This window comes from Polypterus senegalus, chromosome 13 (genome assembly GCF_016835505.1).
Source record: "Polypterus senegalus isolate Bchr_013 chromosome 13, ASM1683550v1, whole genome shotgun sequence".
NCBI classification, from domain to species: Eukaryota; Metazoa; Chordata; class Cladistia; order Polypteriformes; family Polypteridae; genus Polypterus; species Polypterus senegalus.
The window spans coordinates 156631962-156654237 of NC_053166.1; the positions used below are offsets into that span (position 1 = coordinate 156631962).

Sequence of the window (22276 nt, forward strand, 5' to 3'; positions counted from 1 at the left end):
CCCCGAAAGAGGACAGTAGAGGTCACGTAGTGTATGTGTACCAAATTTCAAGTCAATTGGTCAGACGGTTTGCGAGCTACAGGTGATTTAAAATCCTGGACAGACAAACGGACACCCATGGTAGCGTATTATATAAGAAGATCAAGAGGGCCTCGGATATGAAAGCTATCTATATAAATTCTTCTCAATACAAATTATTACTTTTTTTTTATTGATTTTTAATGTTTGTCCTGTTTCACTACTACACGGGCGAAGTTGCAGAGGACAGCTAGTCATATCATACAATATGGCTGTTTAGTGTTGTATCAGAATAACTTGAATGATCAGCAGTCCTTGCAGCCACTTCCAAAACTGTATTCAACTGTATCTGTGAATTTGACAGTGAAACATATCCATATTCATATACTATAAACTCGTGCAATTAGTCTCTCCTAATTGGGACTGCAACATCTTGAAAGAAGCTTTTCTGCAATGAGAAGAAGTAGAACTGGCTGAACTCTTATCATGACTCTCTTAACTGGCTGTTCTTAACATTGAATAGGACCAGGGCCTGTTCAGGCCAGTTCTACCATTTAGGCAAACTAGTCAATACCCGAAGACAGCACTTATTTATTATTTTTAATAAAACTGACCTAACTTACAAACACTTGGACTCAATACAGCTGTCCAAATTTCATTAGCTCTATTGAACCTACTGTATAACCTTCGTGAGATTATCTATACTAATAAAAGGCAAAGCCCTCACTGACTGACTGACTGACTGACTCACTCATCACTAATTCTCCAACTTCCCGTGTAGGTAGAAGGCTGAAATTTGGCAGGCTCATTCCTTACAGCTTACTTACAAAAGTTTGGCAGGTTTCATTTTGAAATTCTACGCGTTAACAATCATAACTGGAACCTACTTTCAACCATATATACGGCCATAGCCTGTGCCTCCCACGTAATTGAGTGCCTGCCCATATAAGGTAAATATTCGCGGGTGAAGGACTGTGCTTATGCAAACGAAGATGAGATGGTCTAGTGTTTGGCACAAACTCAACGAAAGTGTGAGAGAAACTTTTAACACTAGAATTACCAGAGCCTACGAAAAAACTCGTAATTCCGTCCCACCTTAAACTGCTTCTTAAATCCCTTCACACCTCTCCGCCAGCGTCCTTTGTTCTCTAAATGTGCTGATAAAGAGAAGCTGGGAGCAGCCGGCTATTCCATCCCCCCACCAATTTAGAACGTGCACGAACTTCTCTCAGCTCATGCCTTGATTGAGTATCTGGGAGTGAAGTGGAGTTTTAGAGTGAAATAATAGATCGTTGTTTGGAACACATGCATTTCATGTCTGTTCCGTTTCTACAGTAATCTGTGTCAACACATTGTTAAAACAGAAACTTTTTTTATATTCTAGTAGTAGATGACAAAATGTAGGCATAAACTATATAATGTATGAAGCCTGAAGTCCAAATAGCAAAGAAACATTTTCACAAGAATAACACAATTGCACTTTTATTCAAACATATAACTGCAGAAAGAAAACGCCGCCTTAACATGCGACATTGACACCAGTTTACTATAACTGACTCCGTGGTTCAATAGAGACAGCCCCCGCTTGGGAATCAAGGGGTCACGGGTTCGATCCTGCGCCCTCCCTTTGAGAAGTAAACTGTTCTTAGTCTTACTGTTTTAGAATAAAAACATACATTTGATTTCAGTCTGTAACAGCCGGTGCAATGTATGATCTTTGTAAAGGTTAGCTTTTTTTTTATTCACTTTTCACTCTCTCAGTCGCGTTCAGAATCAATCCATACAACCCCATCTGACACGGCTGTTTTCACTAAAGACGCGCTATAGCTCTGCAGTGTACCACGATGCATACTAACGCCCATCGGTTCTGACACACAAACGCTGGCGAAGCTGCCTTCTTCGTATCTCACCGTCACTTGCTTTTCTTTTATTCAGTTTTATTGAGTGTTCCTGCCAGTCCCGCATGTTGCTGTATGCTTTTTCTTTTGTACTCCAGGACATGCAGAGGAAAGAATGGTAAAGACCAGTAACTTCGGCGCTATATGCAATCATCAGACACTCCCCATCTGCCCGTGTCGCTCAAACACAGGAACATATATTGGTGTAAAAGTATAACAAAAGTGCACTTTTATTCAAGTGCACTTTTTCCATCGCCTTTTCCTGTAAGAAGCAGTGTACACACTTCTCTCTATGCTGTGGTTTCTATTACACACCTGAAAGAAAGACAATATATGTGAAAATATAATCGCACTAATGCAATATTATTTGAAAACGAACAGCGCCAGATCGGGTGTGAATTTATGCAGGAACTGGAAATTCTCTGATGCGGACCTTCCCCAGGGAAGAAAGTACAGTGTCAGGTGCTCATTCAGTGTAATAGAAACCATAGCACAGAGAGGTGTGTACACGGCAACAAGTACACGGTCGTAAATGTAGGAAGGACGGTCCTTGGGTGTGTGGGAACTGTTAATATTTGAATGTGATGATTTTATATAGCACGGAATGAAAATCTGCACTTCTTAGCATTGCACCATGCAAGATGTCGTATCAATCGCCTACTGTATCTTGCTTTCTTTTTTCTTCGGTTATACAGGTAGTTTTGAATAAAAGTGCACTTGTTTTGTTTGCGAAATGAAGTGTCTGCGTGCACTTTTCGTGGCATTACGTGTATTTTTGAGCATGCCCGTTTGAGCAGTATAAAAGTATTGAAAAGTATAACAAAACAACGGGCAGATGGGAGTGTCTGATGATTGCATATAGCGCCGAACTTACTGCTCTTTACTATTCTCTCCTCTGCGTGCCCTGGAGTACAAAAGAAACAGAATACAGACGCGCTATAGCTCTGTGCTGTACCACGATGCATACTAACGCCCCCCCACCCCAACCGGTTCTGACACACAGACGCTGGCGAAGCTGCTTCTTCGTATCTCACCGTCACTTGATTTTCTTTTTATTCAGTTTTATTGAGTGTTCCTGCCAGTCCCCGCATGTTGCTGTATGCTGGATATGTTCATATGTATTGTCTCTTTCTTTCAGGTGTGTAATCTGTGTACACTGCTTCTTACAGGAAAAGGCGATGGAAAAAGTGCACTTGAATAAAAGTGCACTTTTGTTATACTTTTACACCAATATATGTTCCTGTGTTTGAACGACACGGGCAGATGGGGAGTGTCTGATGATTGCATATAGCGCCGGTTACTGGTCTTTACCATTCTTTCCTCTGCATGTCCTGGAGTACAAAAGAAAAGCATACAGCAACATGCGGGACTGGCAGGAACACTCAATAAAACTGAATAAAAAGAAAAGCAAGTGACGGTGAGATACGAAGAAGGCAGCTTCGCCAGCGTTTGTGTGTCAGAACCGGGGGGCGTTAGTATGCATCGTGGTACACTGCAGAGCTATAGCGCGTCTTTAGTGAAAACAGCCGTGTCAGATGGGGTTGTATGGATTGATTCTGAACGCGACTGAGAGAGTGAAAAGTGAATAAAAAAAAAAGCTAACCTTTACAAAGATCATAAATTGCACCGGCTGTTACAGACTGAAATCAAATGTATGTTTTTATTCTAAAACAGTAAGAATAAGAACAGTTTACTTCTCAAAAGGGAGGGCGAGGATCGAACCCGTGACCCTTGATTCCAAGCGGGGCTGTATCTATTGAACCACGGAGTCAGTTATAGTAAACTGGTGTCAATGTCGCATGTTAAGGCGGCTTTTTCCTTCTGCAGTTATATGTTTGAATAAAAGTGCAATTGTGTTATTCTTGTGAAAATGTTTCTTTGCTATTTGGACTTCAGGCTTCATACATTATATAGTTTATGCCTACATTTTGTCATCTACTACTAGAATATAAAAAAAGTTTCTGTTTTAACAATGTGTTGACACAGATTACTGTAGAAACGGAACAGACATGAAATGCGTGTGTTCCAAACAACGATCTATTATTTCACTCTAAAACTCCACTTCACTCCCAGATACTCAATCAAGGCATGAGCTGAGAGAAGTTCGTGCACGTTCTAAATTGGTGGGGGGATGGAATAGCCGGCTTCTCTTTATCAGCACATTTAGAAGACAAAGGGCGCTGGCGGAGAGGTGTGAAGGGATTTAAGAAGCAGTTTAAGGTGGGACGGAATTACGAGTTTTTTCGTAGGCTCTGGTAATTCTAGTGTTAAGGGCCGGGTCTTAGCTAACATTAAATAAAGCCGTTGACATCGCAACATCACACAAGAGAGCGGCTCACGTGAACTGACTGTGAACGCAGTACGTAGAGAACAAGGATGAGCTCCAAAGAGCGCTGAACAAAAAACGCATTACACAATTGAGAAGGCAGCAAAAGAATATGAAGCGAGTGACGCATACAAGCATATATTTATAAGTGCAGCTACTGCGGAAACAAAGCACAGTGTAAACCGTAAGTTTAAAGTAAGTTTATAGACAAGCTGCCGCTGCCCTTTGTCATGCCTACGACGAATATGATATTCGCAAGATACAAGTTTAATGAGAAGACACGAGGTATAAACAAGACTTTGGATCACTTTGTAACGGAGTTAAACTAGGAAAGCAAGGTGGAAAGCTTAACTTTAAATTAAATTCATAGACACTCTGCCGCTGCCGTTTGTCATGCCTAAGACAAATACGATATTTGAGAGATACAAGTTTAGTGAGAGGACGCGGGGTATAAACGAGACTTTTGATCACTTTGTAACTAAGTTAAAATTGCTGGTGAAGGACTGTGCTTCTGCAAACGAAGATGAGATGGTCAGGGATAGAATAGTGTTTGCCACAAACTCAGCAAAAGTGCGACAGAAACTTTTAAGTGCCGGGTCTGAGCTAACATTAAATAATTGCTGGTGAAGGACTGTGCTTATGCAAAGGAATAGAAAGCAAATGTTACGTTATTTTTAAAATGTTTCCTTTTCTTTTTCATAACTTCTTTATCACACTTCTTCTCCGCTGCAAAGCGTGGGTATTTTGCTAGTTAGAAATAAACTTGATGCATTAAGATTAAAAGTCAAGACGGAGGTAAAGAATTTAGGGGTAACTGTTGATTGTAACCTGAATTTTAAATCACATATTCATCAGACTACTAGGACAGCATTTTTTCCACTTAAGAAACATAACAAAAGTTAGACCTCTGATATCACTGAAAGATGTTGAGAAATGAGTTCACGAGTTTGTTTTCAGTCATCTAGATTACTGTAACGCACTCCTCTCAGGACCACCGAAAAAAAGACATAAATCGTTTGCAACGAGTGCAGAATGCAGCTGCTAGAATCCTAAAATGGAAAAGAAAATCCGAGCACATCTCTCCAGTTTTAATGTCACTACACTGGTTGCCTGTGTCATTCAGGATTGACATTAAAATACTGCTTATAGTTTACAAAGCCTTAAATAATCTCACTCCATCTTATATATCGGAATCTCTGACACCCTATATTCCAAATCGTAATCTTAGATCCTCAAATGAGTGTCTCCTTAGAATTCCAAGAGCAAAACTTAAAAGAAGTGGCGAGGCGGGCGGCCTTCTGCTGCTATGCACCTAAAATCTGGAATAGCCTGCCAATGGGAATTTTCCAGGCTAATATGGTGGAGCACTTTAAAACACTGCTGAAAACACATTACTTTAATATGGCTTCCTCTTAACTTCATTTTAATTTAATCCTGATAACGCTGTATATTTAATTCATTTTAATAACTATTCATGGTGGCTCTAGAATCCGTACTAAGCCCTACTCTCTCTGATCTGCGCCACCACCACCTAATCAAAGCACCGTGATGTCCTACATTGATGGATTAAAAGCCAGAAGTCTACATGACCATCATCATCAAGTCCTTCCATGAGAACCCTAAATATAAAGAGGACTGTTTCATTTATGTTAGAATGCCCAGAGGAGACTGGGTGGTCTCGTGGCCTCAGAACCCCTGCAGATTTAATTTTTTCTCTCCAGCCGTTTGGAGTTTTTTTTTTGTTTTTTCTGTCCTCCCTGGCCATCGGACCTTATACTCTTATTCTATGTTAATTAGCGTTGTCTTATTCTGATTATTACTTTGTCTTTTATTTCTCATTTCTTCATCATGTAAAGCACTTTGAGCTACATTATCTATATGAAAATGTGCTATAGAAATAAATGTTGTTGTTCGTGTTTTGCATTACTACAGTGGTGTATAATTATTATTATTATTATTGTAGAAGTCAATACAGTTGTGGCCAAAAGTATTGAGAATGACACAAGTAAGGTTTTTTGGTCTACTGAAGTTTGCTGCTTCAGTATTTTTAGATCTTTTTGTCAGATGTTTCTATGGTATACTTAAGTATAATTACAAGCATTTCAGAAGTTTCAAAGGTTTTTATTGACAATTATATTCAACTTATGCAAAGAGTTAATATTTGCAGTGTTGGCCCTTTGCAAATCGCCCTGGCATGCTGTCCATCAACTTCTAGGCCAAATCCTGACTGATGGCAGCCCATCCTTGCATAATCAATTGGTGGGTTTTTGTTTGTCCTCCCGCCTCTTGAGGATTGACCACAAGTTCTCAATGGGGAGTTGCCTGGCTATGGACCCTAAATTTCGATGTTTTGTTCCCCGAGCCACTTAGTTCTCACTTTTCCCTTTTGGCCCGGTGCTCAATCATGCTAGATTTTTCATTATTGGTCACAAAACTGTTCTTGGATGGTTGGGAGAAGTTGCTATCAGAGAATGTTTTGGTCCCATTCCTTATTCATGGTTCGGGATCAGGGCACCACCAGTGCAGAGCTTGCTCAGAAATGGCAGCAGGCAGGTGTGAGTGCATCTTAATCCCATTGAGAACTTGTGGCCAATCCTCAAGAGGTGGGTGGACAACCAAAAAAAAAAACCCACCAATTATGACAAACTCCAAGCATTGATTGTGCAAGAATGGGTTGCCATCAGTCAGGATTTGGCCTAGAAGTTGATGGACAGCCTGCCAGGGCAAATTGTACAGGTCTTGAAAAAGAATGAAGGGCCAGCATTGTAAATATTAACTCTTTGCATAAACTTAATGTAATTGTCAATAAAAGCCTTTGAAACTTATGAAATGGTTGTAATTATACTTCAGTATACCATAGAAACATCTGACAAAAAGATCATAAAATACTGAAGCAGCAGACTTTGTGTCATTCTCAAAACCTTTGGCTATTACTGTAGACCAGGGCCTCCAACTCCAGTCCTGGAGAGCTACTGTGGCTGCAGATTTTCATTCTAACCCTTTTCTTAATTAGTGACCAGATTTTTGTTGCTAATTAACTATTTGCCTTAATTTTAATTGATGCACATCTTAAGACCCAGGCCCCTGAATTATTTGAATTATTTATTTTTTCCTTAATTAGCAAACAAACAATATTAAGACACAAAATGTACCAACACATAAACAACAACCTGCGTCCATCACGTAATAACTGAAAATAAAGAAAGGTGAAGGCCACAGTAATGTTGATCTGCTCAGGTTCACAAAACATGACAGCCAGAGCTCTTAAAAAAGTTTTGGAAATGCCTGCCATGGTAACTAACGAGTTTAATTAGCAACGAAAATTGGCTTCAAATTAAGAAACTGAATGAAGTAAAGTTGGTTGGAGTTTGAGGCCCCAATTGAATTGGTCATCTGTTGGCTCACATCAAATTTATGTTTAGGTGCCGTTTAAGAAAAAAAGAATCAACTGAGCGGTCAGTGTCTCAAGAAAAGTCAATTCAAATAAAGGGAAAGAGTTGCCTGTCTGTTCCACAGCTTTCATGGCCAGGGTTATTTAAACGGGAGCATTGTGACAGCTGACATTCCCGGGGACAGAATGTGATGGCAAGGCGCCCTGATGATTCACGTGCAGGAAAAGGAACCCATGGGGGCGCCCACAAAGTCAGCAGGTGCACTACACAGAATAGCTGGTGCGACGGGGACACCGTGAAATGAGGATGTTGTGTTGTTTGGCAGAACATTTGTTCTTTTTGTCGTGTTTCCCATGACCACAAACAATGGAGGAGTTTGCATAGTTGTGCTATAGTAGTATTAACGTAATTATATCTACCTACCTATCTATATACGCACGCACATCCATCCATCTTTACGGGAACTGGAGCGTATTCCAGTAAGCATCAGGGTGCCAACTTACTGCAAGATGAATACACACAAACACTTGCACTTGGGCAAATTTACCATTTACCAGTCACCTTGAAAAATGAACATGCGTATTTCTTTTAAAAGAAATTCAAATGCGACAGTGACGTTCGTGAACGCCGCCCGTTGGTGTAGCGCCCAGCCGAACAGAAAGTCATGAAGTGCGGCCTGCGGGAAAGCGAAGATGCACTCCGCCTCCTGCGCTCGGCCTTCAGTCTAAGGGCACCGCGGCAGGCACACGCTTGCCCATGCTCGATTAAAGAGGCCTAAAGATGGCACTCCCTTTTTTTATCGCCACTGATGCTTGTCATTCCGTGAAAGAGTGCAACATCCATCACCCCCCTCACGGCGGTCACCAGTCGCTTCTTACCTCTGCCGGCGCGCGCATCGACATGCGCACTCTCGACTCCTACGGTCGCGCGCTTCCCGTCCCTTAGATTGCCGCCGCCGCTCGCTCACTTCATCAGTCGCTGTCGCCCGCGTTCACACTCCGGTTGTTTGTCCCGCTGCAGTTTCCGCGTTCCCAGCTTCGGAGTTTGACGAGGTTTCTGCGCGTCTCCTTTTGTTAAGAGTTGGAGGAGTGGCGAAGTTGACGCGTACTGGGCTGTCTGAACTGTTTTGAAGGCGGACACAATTCCTTTTAAGTCTCCGGCGTGTTCCTGTTGCTCGGGGTGTGACATGGTGACACAGTCGGCATATACGATGCGACCCTGTGATGCGCAGCAGAGACAGAAAGAAATGCAAACTTTTATTTAACTCTCAGTTGTGCTTTCAACCTACGACCCAAAGAACATTAGAGAAAACCAGCGATTAGAAAGAAGCTGAAATGAGAAAATCAGTAGAGGTGCCTGTGGTGTGCAGGGCAAGACGTGAAGAATCAGATGGGAAAGGCATGAAAGGTTCATTTACACACAGGGTGTCCATGAAGTCCGTGTGCAATTTCAAATAGTTGTAACTTTGTAAGTATACAGGTGACGGTCATAAAATTAGAATATCATGACAAAGTTGATTTATTTCAGTAATTCCATTCAAAAAGTGAAACTTGTATATTAGATTCATTCATTACACACAGACTGATGTATTTCAAATGTTTATTTCTTTTAATTTTGATGATTATAACTGACAACTAATGAAAGTCCCAAATTCAGTATCTCGGAAAATTAGAATATCAAAAAGACCAATGTTTGAAATGTTGGCCAACTGAAAGGTATGAACATGAACAGTATGAGCAGGTACAGCACTCGATATTTAGTTGGCCTGGATTACTGCAGCAATGCGGCGTGGCATGGAGTCGATCAGTCTGTGGCACTGCTCAGGTGTTATGAGAGCCCATGTTGCTCTGATAGTGGCCTTCAGCTCTTCTGAATTGTTGGGTCTGGCGTATCGCATCTTCCTCTTCACAATACCCCATAGATTTTCTATGGGGTTAAGGTCAGGTGAGTTTGCTGGCCAATCAAGAACAGGCATGCCATGGTCCTTAAACCAGGTACTGGTAGCTTTGGCACTTTGTGCAGGTGCCAAGTCCTGTTGGAAAATGAAATCTGCATTTCCATAAAGTTCGTCAGCAGCAAGAAGCATGAAGTGCTCTAAAACTTCCTGGTAGACGGCTGCGTTGACCTTGGACTTTAGAAAACATAATGGACCAACACCAGCAGATGACATGGCACCCCAAACCATCACTGACTGAGGAAACTTTACACTGGACCTCAAGCAACGTGGATTCTGTGCCTCTCCTCTCTTCCTCCAGACTCTGGGACCTTGATTTCCAAAGGAAATGCAAAATTGACTTTCATCAGAGAACATAACTTTGGACCACACAGCAGCAGTCCAGTCGAGACGCTTCTGACGCTGTCTCTTGTTTAAGAGTGGCTTGACACAAGAAATGTGACAGCTGAAGCCCATGTCTTGCATACGTCTGTGTGTGGAGGTTCTTGAAGCACTGACTCCAGCTGCAGTCCACTCTTTGTGAATCTCCACCACAGTTTTGTTTCACAATCCTCTCCAGGGTACAAGCGGTTATCCCTATTGCTTGTACACTTTGTTCTAGCACATCTTGTCCTTCCCTTCGCCTCTCTCTCTATTAATGTGCTTGGACACAGAGCTCTGTGAACAGCCAGCCTCTTTAGCAGTGACCTTTTGTGTCTTGCCCTCCTTGTGCAAGGTGTCAATGGTCGTCTTTTGGACAACTGTCAAGTCAGCAGTCTTCCTCATGATTGTGTAGCCTACAGAACTTGACTGAGAGACCATTTAAAAGCTTTTGCAGGTGTTTGGAGTTAATTAGCTGATTAGAGTGCGGCACCAGGTGTCTTCAATATTGAACCTTTTCACAATATTCTAATTTTCCGATCCACTTCAATCACCTCCAATGTGTAGCATCCACCTGGATGATGCGATGGCAGCCATTCTTGTGCCAGTGCACTCACCACACATCAGCCATTAGGTGGTGAAGGGGTTAGAGAGAGAGAGGCAATTAGAAACAGGGGATGATTAGGGGGCCAGAATGAGTAGGCTGTGGTGGGCAGTTTATCTAGGACATTGTTCTTTATCAAGGATGCTTAAGGACCACAGAGAGTCAGGACCTCGATGTTATGTCTCATCTGAAGAACACCATCATTTTTACAACACAGTGTTCCCATTACTGCACTGGGACATTGGGATTTACATTCAGGGTAGGTGCCCCCTGATGACCTCACCAAAACCTCTTCCAGCAGCAACCCAAGCTTTTTCTAGGTGGTCTCCCATCCAAGTACAATACTAGCCGGGCTCAAACATGCTTATTTTAATGGGGATGACCTCTTCTGAAGTGCGTATTATATGGCAGCTGTTTTGTAACTTTATTAAAAATCAAAATTGCAATGTCTCACATTAAAATTCACACTCTTACTTTAGCACTTTGTTAGCAGCAATTCAAGCTGCGAGTCTTCTTGGATAAGCCTCTACAAGCTTTCCACACCCGAATTCGGGCAATTTATGCCATTCTTCCTGGCAGATCCTCTCATGCTCCATTAAACTGGACAAGAAGCATCAGGTCCCTCCACTGCTGTTCTATGAGCTGTAGTGGTGCCTGAAATGGATACATATGAATAGACAGATAGAACTTGATTTGCCCTTGAGGAAAAATTGGCTTTTACAGAAGTTCTTTAAATAAATAGATAGATAGATACTGTATATAGATGAGAAAGGCACTTTATGATAGAGATAGATAGATAGATAGATAGATAGATAGATAGAAATGGAAGGCACTATATAATAGATATATAATGTTTTATTTGTCACTAGAGGGAAACCTGGCTTTTTACAGAAACTCTTTAAATAAATAGATAGATAGATAGATAGATAGATACATTGATCTGAAAGGCACTATATGATAGATAGATAGAAATGAAAGGCACTATATGTAATACTGTAGATAGATAATGTTTTATTTGTCCCTAGAGGGAAACCTGGCTTTTTACAGAAGCTCTTTAAATTCAAAGATAGATATACACACACTACAGTATGAACACACACCAGAATGACTTAAATAAAAGAAATTTGAAAAGGAAGAGAGAATTCTTGCTTGGCAGTCACAGTCACAGCAAGTCACTATACATGTGTATTGCTGTTGGTACAATGGAGCCCCCAGTAGAGTTTCTTGACACACTTTTGCTCAGTAATTCATTGATAAATAGATAGATAGATAGATAGATAGATAGATAGATAGATACTTTATTAATCCCAAGGGGAAATTCACATACTCCAGCAGCAATAAAAAACCATATTAATTAAAGAGTGATAAAAATGCAGGTATAACAGACAATAACTTTGTATAATGTTAACGTTTACCCCCCTGGGTGGAATTGAAGAGTCGCATAGTGTGGGGTCTCCTCAGTCTGTCAGTGGAGCAGGATGGTGACAGCAGTCTGTCGCTGAAGCTGCTCCTCTGCTTGGAGATGATCCTGTTCAGTGGATGCAGTGGATTCTCCATGATTGACAGGAGTCTGCTCAGCGCCCGTCGCTCTGACACGGATGTGAAACTGGCTGAAAGTATAAGGTGGATTTGCAGCATTATTCATAATGGCACTCTGCTTTGTTTTAATCCTCTCCTTTATATATAATTGCTGGCATTCCCAGTTTTAATTAGATTTCTTAATGGGTGGGGGGGTTCTTTAAGTTCCCCAGTGAGGCAGTCCCCCTTGGAAATTCACGAGCTGCAATATACTGACATAAGATTGGAGAGTTAGGGAGGGGGCACCTGGGGTTAGACTTATAAAACTTCGCACATAAAATAGGGCATGAAATGTGCATCTGAAACTTTCCAGGCAAAAGTTGGTTTTGTAAAAAAAAAAAAAAAAATTGACAGGAGAGCTCACATATATTTGGAGCAACTTTCATCTATCCATATGCAACATTTCGGAGAAACTGGGAAATGATGACACTCTTGATCAAGTAAGAGAAATGCGACCAAATCTGTTAAATGATGACTCATGTAATAATTCAAGTCCCCAAGCTGTTGTTATAATGTACATTGACATGACAAAGATATTAAAGCTCAAAAGTGATGTGCAGACTGTGTTTTAGCTACCTGTTGTCACTTTTCAAGATTAGAAACCAAAGCACAGTAAAAACACAGCTGCGATTAACTCCCTGCGTGGAGTAAGCTCTAAATATCATGCTTGTATAGCAGGGGTCTCCAACCTTTTTTCCTCTGAGAGCTCCTTTTACAAAATGAAAATGGCTGAGAGCTCCTCATGTTTTCTAAGGTTTGTTCTCATAGCTTATTTCAACCCACACAAACTAAATAAGCTTTTACAAAATGTTGGTGTCCACAACTCACATTTTGCATTAAAACATCACAAAAAATATTTAGTTCACCTGCAAGTGCATTTTGTACGTCTGTATGCGTTTTCTAGTGTATCTCACTCTATTGAATTAAAACAAAACAATGCAATTCCAAATCCGCAGTCATTTGTCATTTTGTCACATGTCACTGTGTCACTTTACTCACAGGTCCAGTTGCATGTGTGATGTGTTTTTTAGTTTGTCAGATGACTCAACAGGAGAGGCAGGTGTATGGTGGAGTGGAGCCCCCTCAGGTTCACTCTTCTGGAGTCATTTCAATGTTCGTCTGTCCGTCTTGTTCTCAACTTTGATTTCATGACATTCATGTCAGACTCACAGAGGTATGGAGACCCAAACAAAGCAGACATTTTCAGAGCTGCTTGGTGAAGATTCTTATAGTCATCTGGCTCCACTAAGCTCCGGAAATGCTCAGAATGCTGTTGAGACTTTAACGGCACATTATTTTGAAGGTTTACTAATATATAATATATAAAGTTCAATGTCTCTTCTGTGTCTGTTGTAATAAGTTCAGAAGCAGACAACAAAAAGGTTTGGGGTTTTCTGGCCCCTTATATTGTCGACACTCCAGATTTTCACAAAACAATAAATTGGTCAAACATAAACAATTCATGCGCGACGCCATACTAGGCGTCGCGGCCATTTTTATAGGGGAGGAACCGGAAGTGCAGGAATGCTGGGAAGGAGTGATGGATGATGGGAGACCATGACGTCATCAAAGATGGCGGAGGGAGGGCAGAAGTAAACGTAGTGCGGTCAGGTCTTATGGCGGAGTGTCTTTGGGTCTGGAAAACAAAGAAACAAGGTTAGTACCCCGCCATTCCCCGCCGGCGAACATCCTTCGATGTGTTTTAAGATCCGTCCACGACCTCCTACTCGCGCATGCGTGACACTGTATGTCTGTCCGCTTTTCATGAGAGAACTACTTAACGGAATTAGATCAGGTTTTTTCTATAATTTGCTTGAACATTCCGGTTGATTTTGTGACTTCTCTCATTTCACTGTGTATCACAGTTCGCTTGCATTACCGATTTGTTTGTGCAAATCCGAGAAACACACAACGGGCTGAGGGGAGGGGCCTTCCTCACTCACTCACGTGTCAGCTTCGGGGCGTGGTCCTTAACTCCGCTTAGCTAGTGAACGAGAAAACAATTGAATTCAATTTTGTTTGATATTTTAAATAAAGTGTTACTTAGGCCTTGAGGAGTTTGAGTCCGGACATTCTCTTAAGAGTATGCCACATTGAAAAGACAGATTGCAATTCAGATTTTGGATTGCGATATGATTTTTTTGGAAAGATCACCCGCCTCTAATTTGACTAATCAAGTTTTCAAATTTATGTAGGATTCATTAACCCTTTGGCATGATACTTGTAAAGGGGTTGTGAGCTACTGGTAGCTCGGGAGCAGTGCCGGATTTAGACTTGATAAGGCCCTAAGCTATTTGAGACATGGGGCCCTTTATAAGTATATATGACAATTGCTCACTCGGACAATTTGTTTTGGGGGCCCCCAAGAAGGCGGGGGCCCTAAGCTATAGCTTGTGTAGCTTATACGTAAATTCTGCACTGCTCGGGAGCGATGTGTTGGAGACCCCTGCTCTATAGCCTGTGCATAATGTAAATGTTTGCCTTGCCATGGCTTGTTTGGCACTACTTGAAAGCTATGCGGATATCCTCAAAAATAAGCAATGAGCTTTTAGGGATTGTCGGGATTTTTTTTTTTTGCCCATGATCATGACTGACTTATGAGCTGATTTAGGCTCCTAACGTAATCAGGACATTTGACAAAACGTATAGCCATAAGCAACTAGCGAGAATGAAGTTGCTTTTGATAAAGCAGTAACATTCCATTAACACACAAGTCATCTACGATGCCAAGAGGAGATTGATAAACTTTGTGGCCTGGTAGCCTGGGTCCACCTGTGATTAATTTATTTTTAAGGCAGAGTAGCGTTGGCAGGCAACTTGCTCATGGGACTTTACCTGATGGCTAGCTTGTTGGCAAAGCAAATGCGCTGAACGCCCAGTTTATCATATGGTCTGTACTGCTCATTGTAACAGCAGTCATGTCATCACAGGTGCCAAGGGGAAAGTGGCTACCTGGACGCTGGTGCCTTGCATCTTTCCTTGACCCCAAAGGAGATTAACTTCAATTGCTTGTGGAGCACACCATAGATCTCAAATGCAGGAGCTGATATCTGGATGCGTCAGGTGGGTGCTGCTCTACCCGCCAATTAAGGTATGCAGCGTTGTGATCGCATATGACAGAGGTTGATTAGCATGGTCCATGTATGGTTCTTTCAGGGTGGCAACAAGATGGGGTGCAAGTCGTATTCATGTATGCACATTTACAAGATGATTCTGATTTATAAAGGCACCAGTAACAGCGCATTGCACGATAACGTGCTGTGAATACACTTGACTTGAGTATTCCTAGTTTTCATCCTCTCTCTCTGTGCGTTTAGCAGTCGTTTGCTCAGAGGTTGATGCACTTGCTGCTTCCTGAGCAACTCTTCTTTTCTCCACCCTAGCAGCCAAACTTCTCGCTTCTTTTGTTGGCATCTTTTCGGGTTAAAACTGATTAAGTCAGTGTTTGTGTTGCAATTACTTAGTACGTTTTCTTTAAATTTTCACTTAAGCTGGCACTCAAGTCTTCAATCTGCTTTAAGAATGATTTAAGGTATAAAGAGGTGTGACGGCGAAGGTGGTAGGGATGAGAACGATGCCCATATGCATATGCCGCATGGCAGCCCTTCTGGCCACCGCTAAGAGTTGATTCTACAATAAAATAAAAATAAAAAGAAGAATAACCTTGGAGGTCAATCATCACCCTGAAAGTGGACAGTAGATGTCACGTAGTAATTTGTGTACCAAATTTCAGGTCAGTAAGTCAAAAGATTTGCGAGCTACAGGTAATTTAAAATCCTGGACAGACAAACGGACAGCCACGGTAGCGTATTATATAATGAGATCAAGAGGGCCTCAGATACGAAAGCTATCAATATAAATTGTTCTCAATACAAATTATTACTTTTTTTTATTAATTTATAAAGTTTGTCCTGTTTCACTTCTACACGGGCAGAGCCACGGGGATATTGCATACAATTGTGCGTATGCCAGGTTTAATATAAATCAGAATATTTTTTCGGCATATTTTCACAATCTAATCCATGCAAAGTTTTATACATAAGATTCCTGGTGCCCCTTGGAGTTTTGAACGCCGCAAACTGATTGTAAAGTAGTGTTTGAATTTGATATCAATACCAGGTTTCAGATCTTAGCATTGCCATCAAAATGTCTTACCCCAGCCTCCCTGGTGTGCAGTTGGCTTGGTGTCTGGTTGCATTGAAATGCGTGGTTTCTTTTCACAAATGTCTACAAAACAGATGTTTTTCTACACATGCCATAGCGAGTACTTTTCCAGTACCAGTATATCATGCAACCCAATCTTTTTAGGAGTCCTAGAGTTTTGAGCGTGGTGATGTACTGAGTACTGAGTACTGTACTGGTGGATACCGGCTTTCTTCAAGCTCTGGGGTTTGAGTGTGGGCATTGGGTAGGTCACTTGGGGACAGTCAGAGCCTTGTCCCAAAACCATTCCAGCTACTTCTGTATTATCAGTGCACATGAGAAACTGGACACCTAATACCTCATGGGAAGGACTTTTTGAATTGAAGACAGAATTCTTAACCAACAAATGACGTAGAGAGGCGAGTCTTCAGTTCAAAAAGTCACACACTTGAGGCTTTAGGTTTTCTGTTTATCATGTCTGCTAATAATTTTAGAAGTAACTATCCTTATATATGATTTGATGTTGGATTATGTGAATTTCCCCTTGGGATTAATAAAGTATCTATCTATCTATCTATCTATCTATCTATCTATCTATCTATCTATCTATCTATCTATCTATCTATCTATCTATCTATCTATCTATTATATAGTGCCTTTCATATCTATCTATCTATCTATCTATCTATCTATCTATCTATCTATCTATCTATCTATCTATCATATATAGTGCCTATCTATCTATCTATCTATCTATCTATCTATTATATAGTGCCTTTCATATCTATCTATCTATCTATCTATCTATCTATCTATCTATCTATCTATCTATCTATCTATCTATCTATCTATCTATCTATTATATAGTGCCTTTCACATCTATCTATCTATCTATCTATCTATCTATCTATCTATCTATCTATCTATCTATCTATCTATCTATCTACTATCCGTATGTATGGTGTTCACGTCAATACCTCGACTCAATACAAGTTAGAACCATGCAATGGGACTCTGCATCTGTAGTTAGAACATAACGTGGCAAACGCGGACGCAGTATTCGGCTGGACGGCCGAGTATAGTAAGTCGGTGTTGGTTCGAGCAGATAACAGTCAGTTCGGTTGGTTTTTGGAACGTTGGTTTGGTGGGGCGTACTTTCCAGGACTAACATCGTCGACTGATTTAAATTCTTCAACATCTCCGGAACCGTAAGTAATTTAGAACGTATCGCCATGTGCTTCGTACGTCGAAATCTATCTTTGGGCAGTTCGGTTTTGGCATCCGTCCTTCTGACATCTATTGGCAAACTGAGCAATGATAGCTGGGTATTAACAACGGTCACTGTTTAAATTTTAGCCGATCTCAGATCTAAAATGACCACGGCAACATAATTATTACTCCGACTCTGATTAGAGTCGTAAAATACGGTTTGTTTTGAAAATTTGTTTGCCGGAAAAAATCAAATGAGGTGCGCCGAAGAGCTGAGTTCACGTCTCGCAGCCCCGTTTAAACAGGAAGCTCTTCATTACATCGGCCGAAAAGGTCTATTTAGAGCACAAATCAGTGCCATGATAACAAAATCATTTTAAGGACTTAACAAAACAAATAATTCTTTGCAGAGAAAGTATGGATTTCACAAACGTAGAATTTGTAGCGCGATTCGTTTGGGCTCCCAGGCGCTAGTTTAATAATATTTTAACAAAAACACATGCATTTTGCACATTTTGAGTTTTCTACTTTATAATAGACATGTGTATTTTGTGATATGAGTAACGCAAGATTTTGTTTTCTTTTTCCATTGCTTTTTTTATGTGTTGTTTGCAGTTATATAGTACTGGTCGCTATTACTATCTATTATGTCATAAACATCTTTTTCTCTATTCTACCTGAAAACATGACATTGCATTTTTTGGCCACCACTACAAAGTACATGGAGTAAGTAACATATAATATTATTTTTGGTTGGAATTTTCCTTTAATTATTTATTCAGAAATAGAGCAAGAAAAGCAAGGAAGAACAAAATATGCAAAAATAGTTTTTGACTAAAGAAATACAGGGCTCAAAAGTCAGGAAATCCAAAAATTACAAGAAGTCACAAAAGTAATACAGAGCCAGCGGTGCAGTGGGAACTGCAACACCTACTAGGGCCAGTATCCCCGTTGCAAGATTAGGTGGCCCTGCCTCCTTAGGCACCACATTTAGGAGACAGGGCAGATAAAGACAAAAAATATTGTTAACAGAGTACATAATGGCAACATGGTTAATAAACAGTACAATATTAAAAATGTTCAATGAAGAAAGATCAAAAATATAATAACACTAAGTGTACAAAATGTATGTAAAGGGTAACTGTAACCATGGCTGAAGTATAACTGTAATAGCAAGCTAGTATCTTAATTTGAACTCTCAGGTAATGGGCACCTTAATGACCTCAGCAGCTGAGAGTATGTTTGGATTCAATCCAAAGTCAGGTCCCTGCAGCCACAGAAAACAATAAGAAAAGTAAAGGATCAAGGAACAATGAAAAGCGCAAAATAGAGTGGAAACCAGACAAAAGCAAAGGAGCAGGAGTAAATGATAAACACTAAATGAGGTGAGGTGCTGCTGCAAACCCAACAAACTGAAAAAGAGTTGGGTTTGTGCCTACTGAGAGATGCCAGCTGTAAATGACCCAGAGTATTTGTTCTATTTGATATTTTTTAGATACTTAAATCCCTGAACAAATTATACCTTATAATGTTCATTAGACTCTTATTTTGAAATTGGGAACGGGCAACTTCCGGGAAGGAAGTTCGAACTGCTACTGTTTGCTCACCAGAAAAGGTTAATGAGAAAGTTATCGTTTTCCATTCATCTTTAAATTAGCATCTAGCTGGAAGGCGATGTGTCTATGGTAATTTGTGAATAAATGTGTTGGAATACCCCACCATGGTCCATTCGTCATGATTATTGAGTGCATCGTCTGAATAAAGTCCGGCTGGAATGCTACACCAGCTGTTGATAAAAGAATACAGGCATTTACTGAGAAGTGGCAAAATTTTTCGTCCCTGAACAGGATGGAGTGTCAGTTTCGGTCTGAGCGCCGAGCTAGGAGGTGCCAGCTGTTGCAGAAAATAAGCATGTGGAATCAATGTGTATATTTAACAAGTAATGCTAACAAGTGCACATCTGGCAATGTATACAGAATAAAGTATTTTTATGCGTATGTACTTAGCAAGGGATGCTAAGTATTACTGAGTCCAGACTGGACTGGAGCAACACTATGCATACATCAAGAATGACGCAGTGTGCACCGTAAGAAATGCTGGACATTACTGGCTCTTGGCAAGAGTGCTAAAGCAGAGTCAGTGTGTGTGCATGTGCATTTGTGTGCGTGTGTGAATGTTTTACGGAAAAGACTGCAGGGGGAATTTGCTAACCTGAGTGAACCCAGATAATCACTTAGAAATCAGACATTGTTATTGTTTCTTGCCTCCTTAAATTATCTTTGTCCCGTTCTCTTTAATTTTTATAAATGGAACCCTTCTTATCCACTACATAAGTTCCACAGATAGAGGAAGGAAACAAGACCTGTTAAGTGACCCAAATTACAAGTGCCTTTGATGCCACTACTGTCAATCAAAATGTTTTCTACAGCACTGCTCAAGGAGCTCAGCCTCACTACGTGCTGTACATACATTATACACTACATTACTTACAAATGAGAGCGTGCAATAAGTTTTTGGAATGCTGGCCTACTAAAGACTTATAGGATTAACAAAATAACAGTGGGAGGCCGAGCTTTTAGCTGCTGGGCTCCAACGCTGTGGAATGATATGCCTTCTTATGTTAAAGATGCCCCGTTGGTCTCCAGGCTCAAGACTCTTCTTTACTTTAGTCTAGCGTGCCCTGATTAATTTATTAGTTATACATACTGCATATCTGTTTGTTAGACATTTGTATTTAAATATAAGCAATACAATCATTATGAACGGTCATTAACCCTCCTCTATTCTGTTTCTGTTCTTGGTATCCTGCTGTATCACTTGGTGCCACCGCTCTACTGCCACTAGATTTTTTACCCTTGGAAAGACATCTCTGATGGTTGGAACATTGGAATCCATGGATGGAAGGATTCTTTTCTTGTATCAGATGGACAAGCAATGACTTATACTGTAGAATTTCCAGGATTATGTTTGGGTTAGGACTCCAGGACTGAGAGTGTGTCTGATTGTGTCTTTTGACTATGTCTCTTATAATTGACGGTGGACCCCAAGAGGTTTGTTTTCTCCCGAGATGCTGCTGACTGGAGATTTTCTTTTGCTTTCTTCTTTTGTCAGCTGGTCATAGATCGATAACTTAATTATTAGGAAGATATTTTTAGGATCCATTTATTCTAATCTTTTTCAAACTACTTTGTTTAAAGAAATCTGTGTCCTTACATGCACTCATTATGCAATCAGTAATTTGTAAAGTTTGTATCTACCTCAAAACCTCTCATGGCATTCTAAGTCTGCACTTAGTAAAAAGGACTATACAGTATAAAAATAAATTATTTTGAATATTATGTATCTGATTTACAAAGGCTGTGACAGATAGGGGGCACTATCGCTCCCTTGAACCCCTGTTCAAGACTCTAGACACCAAGTCCAAAAGTAGACTATATTTATTAACAACAGTGCACAAAGCAAGTAGATCATAATAAACAATCGTCCACTCCCAGACGCATTGCCACCCTTCCACCCAGCTCAGCTCGCCGTCAGGGAGCTGTCACAGTCTTTTTATAGTCCCTGACCCGGAAGTGTTCCAATCCCCAGTCCATGTGATCCTTATCACTTCCGGGTCAGATAAAAAGTCCTTTTCTTCATCCCGGAAGTACGTCACTTCTGCTGTCGCTCTGCCTATGACGCACTTCCGGGTTATAGGGCACATATGACTCTCTGTTCCTCCCTGCAGCGTCCTCTGTTGGCCCCTGGGGTATCTAGCAGGTTTGTAAGGGAAAACTCCATGGTCCATGATTCCCATCCGGGCTGCAAGGAGAGCTCCATCTGGCGGCCTTCTTGGGGGTATTGGCCGCGGTGACAAGCCAGCCATAGATCACAAGGCTTACACACAGAAGAAGCTCATTTAATGGTACAAAAAATAGTTATTACAGGATCTTAATACTCCTGCTAAGATTGGTCTGCTTTGTGGACTTGAACAGATCATGTTTGCAATGCTCAGCTCTTTCTGGAACAGAGAAGAATTAACTGTCTGAGTGGAAAGAGAATTTAGCAGTCCTGGTATGTCAGAGTAGGTATGTGCTGTCAGTGCACGGCTTGTAAAATAAGAAAAATGCAGTATGGCATGCGTTAGAACACATTTTTCACTGATTTTCTAGAATCTGAAAACACAGTAAAATAAAATAGAGAAGATTGTTTGATATGCAAATGAATTTTTTTTCCATTGTTATACTTATTTCATAAAGTGACAGGTTTGTATATCGGCTGTAACTCGTATTCTGCACTGCTATCTGTTATATATTGCTGCTTCTAACTTATTATGTATGTAGGAGGATACAAATGTCCAGCTAAATCTAACTGGATGATTTTAATTAAAGCTCTGGGCAATATAAAACCCCTCCATCTAACTATTCTGGGCCAGACTTGCAGAAGTTACTTATTTGTCCAAATGAAAAGAATTGAGGCAGAATGTAAAATTCAGTAATCACATACTGTGTAGCCACGTACATTTTAGAGGTACCGAGTGTATGCGTGTTCATCATGTGATGGACTAACACCCTGTGCAGGTGTTGGTCCTGCTTTGTGTTCTGTGATTATTGGGATGGGCTCCAGCTGCCCCATGACCTTGCTCTGGATGAGTGAGTCAGGACAATGGATGGATGGATGGATTGCAAGTGTTTTAACGTTATTGTCAGTTCAACACCAGGTGAAGCTTAATTACTGGCATGCCATTCACTGTAAGAAAATAATTCAAAGTCATTTTAAAATTGTGTACTTTTTGAACCATTATAGAATTTTTAA

The 22276-nt window shown here is 40.7% G+C and overlaps 1 protein-coding gene across 1 annotated transcript in view; it reads right to left on the minus strand.

The window, feature by feature from the left end:
* LOC120542460 (lipid droplet assembly factor 1-like) overlaps window positions 1-8756 on the minus strand; it is a 59295-nt gene extending 50539 nt beyond the window's left edge. Inside the window, exon 1 of the mRNA XM_039774956.1 lies at window positions 8513-8756. Coding sequence (XP_039630890.1) covers window positions 8513-8536 — 24 coding nt within the window. The 5' untranslated portion in view covers window positions 8537-8756. The remainder of the gene's footprint in view (window positions 1-8512) is intronic.
* Window positions 8757-22276: the final 13520 nt, after the last annotated feature.